The sequence below is a fragment of the Bufo bufo genome, chromosome 5, assembly GCF_905171765.1.
Source record: "Bufo bufo chromosome 5, aBufBuf1.1, whole genome shotgun sequence".
Taxonomy (NCBI): domain Eukaryota; kingdom Metazoa; phylum Chordata; class Amphibia; order Anura; family Bufonidae; genus Bufo; species Bufo bufo.
The window spans coordinates 358,961,687-358,973,972 of record NC_053393.1 but is presented as its reverse complement, the minus strand read 5'-3'; the positions used below and the strand labels follow the sequence as shown (position 1 = coordinate 358,973,972).

The window sequence follows — 12,286 nt, the reverse complement described above, 5'->3', positions numbered from 1 at the left end:
TTGGGACAAGTAGCAATAAGAGGCTGGAAAAAGTAAATTTGAGCATAATGAAGATCTGGAAGACCAATTAACACTAATTAGGTCAATTGGCAACATGATTGGGTATAAAAAGAGCTTCTCAGAGTGGCAGTGTCTCTCAGAAGCCAAGATGGGTAGAGGATCACCAATTCCCACAATGTTGCGCAGAAAGATAGTGGAGAAATATCAGAAAGGTGTTACCCAGCGAAAAATTGCAAAGACTTTGCATCTATCATCATCAACTGTGCATAACATCATCCGAAGATTCAGAGAATCTGGAACAATCTCTGTGCGTAAGGGTCAAGGCCGTAAAACCATACTGGATGCCCGTGATCTCCGGGCCCTTAAACGACACTGCACCACAAACAGGAATGCTACTGTAAAGGAAATCACAGAATGGGCTCAGGAATACTTCCAGAAACCATTGTCTGTGAACACAATCCACCGTGCCATCCGCCGTTGCCAGCTGAAACTCTACAGTGCAAAGAAGAAGCCATTTCTAAGCAAGATCCACAAGCTCAGGCGTTTTCACTGGGCCAGGGATCATTTAAAATGGAGTGTGGCAAAATGGAAGACTGTTCTGTGGTCAGATGAGTCACGATTCAAAGTTCTTTTTGGAAATCTGGGACGCCATGTCATCCGGACCAAAGAGGACAAGGACAACCCAAGTTGTTATCAACGCTCAGTTCAGAAGCCTGCATCTCTGATGGTATGGGGTTGCATGAGTGCGTGTGGCATGGGCAACTTGCATGTCTGGAAAGGCACCATCAATGCAGAAAAATATATTCAGGTTCTAGAACAACATATGCTCCCATCCAGACGTCATCTCTTTCACGGAAGACCCTGCATTTTTCAACAAGATAATGCCAGACCACATTCTGCATCAATCACAACATCATGGCTGCGTAGGAGAAGGATCCGGGTACTGAAATGGCCAGTCTGCAGTCCAGATCTTTCACCTATAGAGAACATTTGGCGCATCATAAAGAGGAAGGTGCAACAAAGAAGGCCCAAGACGATTGAACATTTAGAGGCCTGTATTAGACAAGAATGGGAGAGCATTCCTATTTCTAAACTTGAGAAACTGGTCTCCTCGGTCCCCAGACGTCTGTTGAGTGTTGTAAGAAGAAGGGGAGATGCCACACAGTGGTGAAAATGGCCTTGTCCCAACTTTTTGGGGATTTGTTGACACCATGAAATTCTGATGATTCAACATATTTTTCCCTTAAAATGGTACATTTTCTCAGTTTAAACTTTTGTTCCGTGATTTATGTTCTATTCTGAATAAAATATTAGAAGTTGGCACCTCCACATCATTGGATTCAGTTTTTATTCACGGATTCGGATCCAGGTATGTACAACAATAGCTCAGCTGTAACCACACTGTATTCCATAAACCGGACGTTTCGGTCCTATTGAACCTTCATCAGCCGTATTTATCTGCTATGTGGCCGTTTTCTGTGTGGAATCTGCGATCCATGGAATCTATGGATGCTTTCTTGCACAATAAACTTATACTTTAATTTGCATGACCTAAATTGAGTGCCGCGAATATCTTCTCAATATAAGTGACTGCCAAGTCCTTTGCTGGCACCAACTGTCAAACAGAGTGCGGAACTCCATTTTGCTTTACTATCCCTCAGGATAGGTCATCAATATCAGATAGGCGGGTGTCCAACACCCAGCACCCCCGCACATCAGCTGGTTGAAGAGAAGGCTGTGTGCCGGGCCTGCGCACCCATCTCTTCATTGTTTACCTGCTCACTATCGCAACAACAGCAGTGATCAGTGTCATTACAAGAAGCTGTCTCATTCACTTGACGGCTCGTTCCTATACAATTGAATAGGAATGAGCCGTCCCATTGAAATTGCATTTAAACCTGCTCACCGCTGCTGTTGCGACAGCGAGCAGGTAAACATGAAGAGAAGGCTGCTTTGACACAGAGAGAGCCTTCTCTTCAACCAGCTGAGCGGCAGGGGTGTCAGACCCCCGCCGATCTGATATTGATAACCTAGCCTGACGATAGGTCATCAGTAATAATACCTTGGACAACCCCTTTAAATCAGAAAATTTCATATTGACTTTTATGGGTCTTGTGGTCATGCTCTGTGACCTATACATTGTGGAGGAAAGATAAATAGGTGAACTGTGATCATCACATACGGTCTGCCTATGTTGGGTTCCTATGTTATCCGCCTCCAGCTTTATAACTGAGATGTTAATGAGAGGACTACTGAAAAGTGATCTGAGGCCAGCTTTGATGAGCAGTGTGAAAACTGTAAAGTTTTAGTCAGTTTTTATAAAATATATAGTAAAGTGTGAAATAAAAAAAAAAACTGCAAATTGAAAAAAAAAAAAAAAGGGTTACCATAAAAACATTCTTTATTACTTTGGAGAGACATCTTTATTAATACTGATACATTGTAATGTTTGACATCCTACTGTATGTTGGGAGGTTTGGAGCTGACTTGGTTACCTGTTCCATTAAATTTATGTATACCTTTATGTAATATCGCTACTCTTAATTAAAGGAAATGTTAGAAAAATATATATTATTTAAAATCAGGTTTTGACATTATTCACATTTTCTAAAAAAAATATTTAAGTTGTCCATATCACAATCTGTATTAAAAAAAAAAAAAAAAAAAAAACACAACAGCCTAGCACTTCCTTTTCAGTAGTCATCTCATCATCATCACATGTAATACTACAATGAAAAGTAACTAGGGATGAGCGAACCTGACATTTTCAGGTTCGGGTGATGGAGAAATTCCATTATGGATTTCGTTACCACGGAATAGAATAGAATTTTATGACTGAATGCGAAACGGAAGCCTTTAAGAGGCATTCCGTTTTGCATGCCGTTATAATAGTTGTCTATGGGCAGCATAACGGATCAGTCTGGTTTCCGTTATGCATCACTCATCCCTAAAAGTAACACTTCTATTATAAAGCTGGAGGCAGATAATGCAGGATGCACCAATCACAATAGGTTATTGTTACAACTCACCTCCCCTTCCCAGCACAATGACCTCTGCACCAGCCAAATATCTTGCTCATAAAACTCTCTCACAGAAATCAATAAGCCATATCCAGAGAAGAGCAGCAGCTCAGGCAAGAACAGAAACGGTTTAGATTTTATTTTTTTTTTAAATCTATGATTCAGTACCTAGTCTTAGAAAGCGTGTGTATATTATATACATACATACATACATAAACATTTGGGCAGTTATGACTGCCTTTGTCATGCTGCCTCCTTAATTACCGTATATACTCGAGTATAAGCCGACCCGAGTATAAGCCGAGCCCCTAATTTTACCCCAAAAAATTATTGACTCGAGTATAAGACTAGGGTGGCAAATGCAGCTATAATGCAGAGTGTATGTGTATATAATGCACACACTCTACATTATATACACACATCTGCAAGAGGGTGACTCCCTGTATTTAATGCAGAGTGTGTGCATTATATACACACACTCTGCATTAAATACAGGGAGCCATCCACAGATCCCCCCCTAAACAGTGCCATCCACAGATCCCCCCTCCCCTAAACAGTGCCATGATGGCACTGTTTAGGGGAGGGGGGATCTGTGGATGGCACTGTAGGGAGATCTGTGGATGGCACTGCCATCCACAGATCCCCCTACAGTGCCATCCACAGATCCCCCTACAGTGCCATCCACAGATCCCCCTCCCCGACGCTCACAGCAGTATATTTAAACTAATCAGTAACCTTTAACTGTGGATATCTTACTTTGTCTTTGCTCCGGTAATACAGGCAGTGCGGGGAGCGGCGCTCACTCACTGACGTCACGCGCCTTCTCCCACTAGGCGGCGCAGGCGCGTGACGTCAGTGAGTGAGCGCCGCCCCCCGCACTGCCTGCTATTACCGGAGCTAAGACCTAGACTCGAGTATAAGACGAGGAGGCTTTTTGAGCACAAAAATATGTGCCAAAAAACTCGTCTTATACGGTACTCACCGTTCCAAAGTAGAAAAACATATAGGGTAGGACAGATAGCATAAATATATCATAATTCAGCAGGCCTTTAATTTTTAGCAAATATGTTAGAAAGTCTCTGATGATATGTGGAAAACATAGGTAGAAGGGCTACTTACCAGCTCGCTTTGCCTCAATGCAGGCTATACACATTTCTTCTTTTAGTTCTCGGTTCTCGTTCGCTATGGTTTCGCCTACAGTCACAAACCTCCCAACTGCTTGGTTCACAGCCTGGCCCACTCGTTGGATGGCCTGTAGAGTCTTCTCAGATTTCTTTGGTTTTTCTTTGTGATTAATGAGCGTTGTAATCTAAGAAGAGACAACATTATATGATTGACAACAGATAAAGTGTAATTTTCACTACAGTTTATCCCCATCATAATAATCTTCAATTACACTGAACAAAAATATAAACGAAACACTTTCGCTTTTGCTCCCATTTTGCATGAGCTGAACTCAAAGATCTAAAACATTTTCTACATACACAAAAGACCCATTACTCTCAAATATTGTTCACAAATCTGTCTAAATCTGCGTTAGTGAGCAACATCTGTGGCATTGTGCTGTGTGATCAAACTGCACATTTCAGAGTGGCCTTTTATTGTGGGCAGTCTAAGGCACACCTGTGCAATATTAATGCTGTCTAATCAGCACCTTGATATGCCACACCTGTGAGGTGGGATGGATTATCTCGGTAAAGGAGAAGTGCTCACTAACACAGAATAGACAGATTTGTGAACAATATTTGAGAGTAATGGGTCTTTTGTGTATGTAGAAAATGTTTCAGATCTTTGAGTTCAGCTCATGCAAGATGGGAGCAAAACCGAAAGTGTTGCGTTTACATTTTTGTTCAGTGTATATAGCTCCACCATATTCTGCAGCGCATTACATATCAGAGGGTTCATGTACAAAAACAAAAAGACATCACAAAAGTTACTGGCTAATATACAAGGACAGTGTGTACAAAAAAACACAGTTCTCACCAGGTAAAAATACAAGGACATACAAAAACAATAAAAAATAACAGTTTGAAGAAAAAAAAATGAATGGTATAACGAAAAGAACTAACGAGACGGTAGACATCTGTTTGCCTGCGGGTTAGCAGCAAAGTCAGCCAGTTCACCAAACAAGTTGCCCTCCAAAGAAAAGAAATCATGCTACAGCACCACATACACCTTCAGAAGGTCTGCAGCTGCCCCCACTAGCCCCTGCCTGTGATGTCAGAACTGAGGAGAGTGTGTATGCCAATTGCCTTTTACGACCAACTTTTATAAGGTCAGTGCTTGGCTCAGAATCTGTCCACTAAGGGCTCTTTCACACTTGCGTTCTTGTCTTCCGGCATAGAGTTCCGTCGTCGGGGCTCTATGCCGGAAGAATCCTGATCAGTTTTATCCTAATGCATTCTGAATGGAGAGAAATCCGTTCAGGATGCATCAGGATGTCTTCAGTTCCCGGAACGGAACGTTTTTTGGCCGGAGAAAATACTGCAGCATGCTGCGCTTTTTGCTCCGGCCAAAAATCCGGAACACTTGCCGCAAGGCCGGATCCGGAATTAATGCCCATTGAAAGGCATTGATTCGGATCCGGCCTTAAGCTAAACGTCGTTTCGGCGCATTGCCGGAGCCGACATTTAGCTTTTTCAGAGTGGTTACCATGGCTGCCAAGACGCTAAAGTCCTGGCAGCCATAGTAAAGTGTAGCGGGGAGCGGGGGAGCAGCATACTTACCGTCCGTGCGGCTCCCCGGGCGCTCCAGAGTGACGTCAGGGCGCCCCAAGCGCATGGATCATGTGATCACATGGATCACGTCATCCATGCGCATGGGGCGCTCTGACGTCACTCTGGAGCGCCCCGGGAGCCGCACGGACTGTAAGTATACTGCTCCCCCGCTCCCCGCTCCTACTATGGCAACCAGGACTTTAATAGCGTCCTGGGTGCCATAGTAACACTGAACGCATTTGGAAGACGGTTCCGTCTTCAAATGCTTTCAGTACACTTGCGTTTTTCCGGATCCGGCGTGTAATTCCGGCAAGTGGAGTACACGCCGGATCCGGACAACGCAAGTGTGAAAGAGGCCTTAGATAAATTTGGAATTCAAACCAGATTAAATAGAAAGTGTTGTTACCAGATAACTTATGTAATGTGTATGGGCAGAACTATGATCAAGATGAACACAATTTCGTTATCTATAGAGAATAGCTAAATAGGTTTATCAAGCAGTATTGCAATAAATATACGTTGTCAGTTTTTAGTTCAATCAACTGTGAGAAAATCCAGTAAGCTTCCCGACAAAGTAGCATTTCTTCCAATCTGATTGTTGAAGTAAGAAGATTGACGGTTGCTGGATCCTCCACCCATTTTTCTCTTGTACTTAACTTACTCTATGCGCTTTAAAAAACAGGACTAAAACTGGTTAATATTTATTTTTCTATTACCTAACAGGGATGAAATAAACAAGGATATGTGTATGTTTTAACCTCTAGTATATTTGTTGCTATTAATCTAAGATTTACTTGTAGTTACTGGCAAGTGCTTTTTCATGCTTCATTAAAAAGAGGCAAGGCAATAAAACTCCTATAATATGGACATAAATAAGATGCTCTTAAAGGTCTGCCAGTACTAAACACCATATTGCTGTGCTTGTAATTGCACAGTTTAGGCAGACGGCATATTTCAGCTTTTATACTTGATTCTAATCAACTCTTGTGCAGTGAAGGCAACAATCATTCTCATTTTTATTCTTTAAAATCTTGTTTTCTTTAGGCTCCATTCACACGTCCGCAAAATGGGTCCGCATCCTTTCCGCAATTTTGCGGAATGGGTGCGGACCCATTCATTCTCTATGGGGACGGAATGGATGCGGACAGCAAACAGTGTGCTGTCTGCAGCCGCAATTGCGGAGCGCGGCCCCGATTTTGGGTCCGCAGCTCCGCAAAAAGATAAAGCATGTCCTATTCTTGCGGACAAGAATAGGCATTTCAATGGGGGTGCCGGGCTGGTGTGTTGCGGACCCACAATTTGCGGGTCCGCAACACACCACGGACGTGTGAATGTAGCCTAACTCGCATCTATGTTTTCTTATATAAAACTGTGAACAATAAAGGTATTTTTCATACTTTATTTAAAAGCACACTAACATCGATATTCTGTTATATCACCAGAGATAAAGAATAAAAGAATTCAACCAAAACAGTATGATCTATCAACCAATGCGAATGAATGGGACAATTAGTGAAAGCACAGAAGTGGCAACATATAGACAGACGCAAGGGTGCAAAATAAGAAAATAACAAGAATACCCAAGAAATGATATCTAGGTAACGTTCAGAATTAGAATTTAGCACTAGATTAATAACACTTTGCACTGTGTGTTTCACAGACTGAAAGCTATGACATCTAGGATAGCCCTTCATAAATTCCCCTATTTGTGCCGTGGGACAGCACCAAACCCCACCTAAAGCATAAACAGTATTCTAATTTGTTAAGTTGCTTTTTTTCCAAGCTGATAGGATAAAATCGACAAACTCAAAACAAAAGAAACACACACAAAATGGCATTTTTGATAAAAAAAAAATAATAATACTGCAAACCTAAAGACCCATGATTTAGGAAAGCAAGCTTCCTAGCTTTGCATATAATATTTTAACAACTAATAAAACAGATCTGGTATATAGGGTATGAAGATAATTCTAAAGTTAAGCTGTACACATTAGAAAATCATCCAACGCAAATTTGGGCTGATTGCAATGCAAGCACTTGCAAGACTTTGCATATTGTGGTACTTTAGGCCCCTTTCACACGAGTGAGTTTTCCACGCGGGTGCAATGAGTGAGGTGAACCCATAGCACCCGCACTGAATCCTGACCCATTCATTTCAATGTGTCTGTGTACATGAGCACAGTTCTGCGTTGCGTGAAAAAACGCAGCATGTTCTATATTCTGCATTTTTCACGCAGCCCTGGCCTCATAGAAGTGAATGGAGCTTCAGTGAAAAACGCATCGCTTCCGGAAGCAAGTGCAGATGCAATGCGTTTTTCATTGATGATTGCTAGATGTTGTTAATTGTAAACCTCCAGTTTTTTATTACGCGCATGAAAAACGCATCAAAATTCATTGCGTGGAAAAAACTGAATAACTGAAGCCAATTGCAGACAAAACTGACTGAACTTGCTTGCAAAATGGTGCAACTTTCACGGAACGCACCCTGAACGCATCCGGACCGAATACGTTACGCTCGTGTGAAAAAGGCCTTATGGGAATTTAAGTAACAAATTGAATAATTTCTCATGAGCAGATCCAAAACCTCTAAAGGTAGGATCACACGCACTGGTAGAAATACTACAGACTTCCACTAAGAAAACTGACTTATGGTACATAAAAATAAGAAAGATTTTGATCAATTTTTTTTTTTTAAACGTAAAAACTTTTTCTTTTCTCAAAATAAGTTGTAACGGCATACAAGGGAATGCTCCAAACTCCGAACGGAACCTCACGAATAGCTGCTAGCAGACGAATAGGAAACGCACCCAAGCGGCTTACACTTCTAGCAATCAGTCTCTAACAGCATACAGTGAATCCCCCCAAGAACGAGACGAGGCTCTGTGTTGAGGGTCAAGCAGTGGTCACCCAGAGCTGTGCGTTTATTGCTCTTATATAACATTGTTACACACTAGTACCAACCAATAAAAACGTACAATACAGTAAAACATTCCCACACAAAATCCTCCCCTCTGCCTGTGATACAATTACCTTACACAATGGGTTGATGTAATTATCACAGGCAGGAGAATACACAATGTCTTCTGTCCTGGAGACAACCGAGGAGTAAGTCAATTATCTCTCAGGACAAAGGGAAATCGCCAATACACACGAGGGGACAATAGGACAGACATCACTATTTAAATAGACAATGTCCCAACCATTACAGTAACATAGACATTTAACATATCCCCAGATGGCTTGGAACTGAGCGCTCAAAATATCCAAACAGCGCTCAGATGCCACAAACACAGTCAAATCGCCATGGGGTTTTAGTTTAGCATGGGCTGATGAGAGGGTCCATAATCCTGGGGCAAGAGGCTGGCAACCAGGCCCCTCCAAAACCCAGTGGCGAGGTTAGTTTCGCCACATAAGTAAATAGAGTTTTTTCTAAAGCTTAAACACTGCACTTAATCTGGTTACTGTGGTAAATTACTGCAGCAGCCAAACCACAAAAGAGATGTAATGTAGTCTTACCCTGCAGCACAAAAAAATGGTAAATACTGGAACTTTTTCTATACACTTAATTTATATTAAAGACCACTCACTGAAAGTACTTCACTGAACACTGTGCATTACTAGGAATTAGGCTAGTTTCACACTAGCATTCGGAAGATCCAGCAGGGAACAGCCTGCCGGGTCTCTCTGTATCCGACATTGCTACATGAATGCTGTCCAGCCCTATTAATTATAATGGAGACCAGCGGAAATCGGGAAGCAACCCAGCAAACGAGCAGAGAATCGGCCAGACAAATACTGCTGAGTGGTGGCATTCATGTACGGTAGCTTCTGGCAATGCCGGATCCAGGGAGACCAAGCAGGCTGTTCCGGGCTGGAACAGCCTGCCAGATCTTTACATTGCTAGTGTGAAACTAGCCTTAAAGGGATTGTCTAGTTTTCTATATTGATGACCTATCCTTAGCATAGCTGTTTGAAGAGAATGCAGCGCTCCTGCGTTGCATTCTCTTCTCTCTTTACCTGCTCGCCATCAACATTGCAGCGGTGAGCAAGTGTAATTACAGGTCTTTCATCCTATTTATTTGAAGTTAGTAAAATAAATGGGAGAGCAGCTGTAGATACACTCCATCCCATGAGTCGGACCCCCACCAATCTGATATTGATGACCTATCCAGAGAATAAAATATAATAAAAATAAAATATATCCTATCCGTCAAAAGTAGGGATGTCCCGATACCGATACCAGTATCGGTATCGGGACCGATACCGGACATTTGCACGAGTAAATGTACTCGTGCAAATGTCCCCGATACCACTGCCGATACCTGTGCGCCGCTTCTAAAAGTGTCTGTGTCCGTCCGCGGCCTGCCCCTGCATCTCGCGCAGCAAATACAGCTTCAGAGGCAGCAGCAGGCAGTGTAATAGGAGCCTACAGTGGAAGCTAGCCCCGCCCCTCCCCGCCCTCCAACCAATCAGGCAACCAGCACTGACTCACAGCACAGGGAGCGTAGTGAAGGGACTCAGAGAATTGTCTGAGAGTTTATTAGTTAGGAGTCAGAGACGGTGTCACCGAGTCCCTGCCAGGCCTCCTGCTCTGCGGCTCCCTGTAAGTCCGTCCGGGGGGAAGGGGGGGCATTATTAGCATAGCATGTAGTGGGCTGTGTGTGTACAGGGTGCATGTAGCAGAGCAGGAAGTCTGGTAGGGACTCGGTGACACAGTCTCTGACCCATTCGATTCTTTTAACTAAAACTCTCAGACGATTCTCTGAGTCCCTGCAATAACTATACATTGTAATTACATCACAGTCTGCTCCACTGCATTCACTGCAGCAGAGCTGTGTTTGCCAGGAGCGAGTCCCTCCTGACCTTCGGTTCACTTGAGCCGACTCCTTGTGGCTGCCCCCATACAGTATAACGTCTCCTTGTGGCTGCCCCCATACAGTATAACGTCTCCTTGTGGCTGCCCCCCATACAGTATAACGTCTCCTTGTGGCTGCCCCCTATACAGTATAACGTCTCCTTGTGGCTGCCCCCTATACAGTATAACGTCTCCTTGTGGCTGCCCCCCATACAGTATAACGTCTCCTTGTGGCTGCCCCCCATACAGTATAACGTCTCCTTGTGGCTGCCCCCATACAGTATAACGTCTCCTTGTGGCTGCCCCCCATACAGTATAACGTCTCCTTGTGGCTGCCCCCCATACAGTATAACGTCTCCTTGTGGCTGCCCCCCATACAGTATAACGTCTCCTTGTGGCTGCCCCCATACAGTATAACGTCTCCTTGTGGCTGCCCCCATACAGTATAACGTCTCCTTGTGGCTGCCCCCATACAGTATAACGTCTCCTTGTGGCTGCCCCCATACAGTATAACGTCTCCTTGTGGCTGCCCCCCATACAGTATAATGTCTCCTTGTGGCTGCCCCCATACAGTATAATGTATCCTTGTGGCTGCCCCCATACAGTGTAATGTCTCCTTGTGGCTGCCCCCCATACAGTATAACGTCTCCTTGTGGCTGCCCCCATACAGAATAACGTCTCCTTGTGGCTGCCCCCATACAGTATAACGTCTCCTTGTGGCCCCCATACAGTATAACATCTCCTTGTGGCTGCCCCCATACAGTATAACGTCTCCTTGTGGCTGCCCCCCATACAGTATAATGTCTCCTTGTGGCTGCCCCCCATACAGTATAATGTCTCCTTGTGGCTGTCCCCATACAGTATAACGTCTCCTTGTGGCTGCCCCCCATACAGTATAACGTCTCCTTGTGGCTGCCCCCATACAGTATAATGTCTCCTTGTGGCTGTCTCCATACAGTATGTCTCCTTGTGGCTGCCCCTGTCCCCATACAGTATAACGTCTCCTTGTGGCTGCCCCCATACAGTATAACGTCTCCTTGTGGCTGCCCCCATACAGTATAACGTCTCCTTGTGGCTGCCCCCATACAGTATAACGTCTCCTTGTGGCTGCCCCCATACAGTATAACGTCTCCTTGTGGCTGCCCCCATACAGTATAACGTCTCCTTGTGGCCCCCATACAGTATAACGTCTCCTTGTGGCTGCCCCCCATACAGTATAACGTCTCCTTGTGGCTGCCCCCCATACAGTATAACGTCTCCTTGTGGCTGCCCCCCATACAGTATAACGTCTCCTTGTGGCTGCCCCCCATACAGTATAACGTCTCCTTGTGGCTGCCCCCATACAGTATAACGTCTCCTTGTGGCTGCCCCCATACAATATAACGTCTCCTTGTGGCTGCCCCCATACAGTATAACGTCTCCTTGTGGCTGCCCCCATACAGTATCACGTCTCCTTGTGGCTGCCCCATAAAGTATAACGTCTCCTTGTGGCTGCCCCCATACAGTATCACGTCTCCTTGTGGCTGCCCCCATACAGTATAATGTCTCTTTGTGGCTGCCCCCATACAGTATAACGTCTCCTTGGAATGTTATAGTTCTGTTTTTGGGCCTTTTGGTTGGTCAGTGGTCAGAAAATACATGTGTGTGTATTTTATTGTTAAAATTAGTATCGGTAATTGGTATCGGTGAGTACT

General features: G+C 44.1%; 1 protein-coding gene across 1 annotated transcript in view; it reads right to left on the bottom strand.

Annotated features, from left to right (window-relative positions):
* Positions 1-12,286, bottom strand: part of CTNNAL1 (catenin alpha like 1) — a 261,726-nt gene that overhangs the window by 136,983 nt on the left and 112,457 nt on the right. Inside the window, exon 2 of the mRNA XM_040432487.1 lies at positions 4,140-4,329. Within this exon, the coding sequence (XP_040288421.1) occupies positions 4,140-4,329 (190 nt within the window). The remainder of the gene's footprint in view (positions 1-4,139; positions 4,330-12,286) is intronic.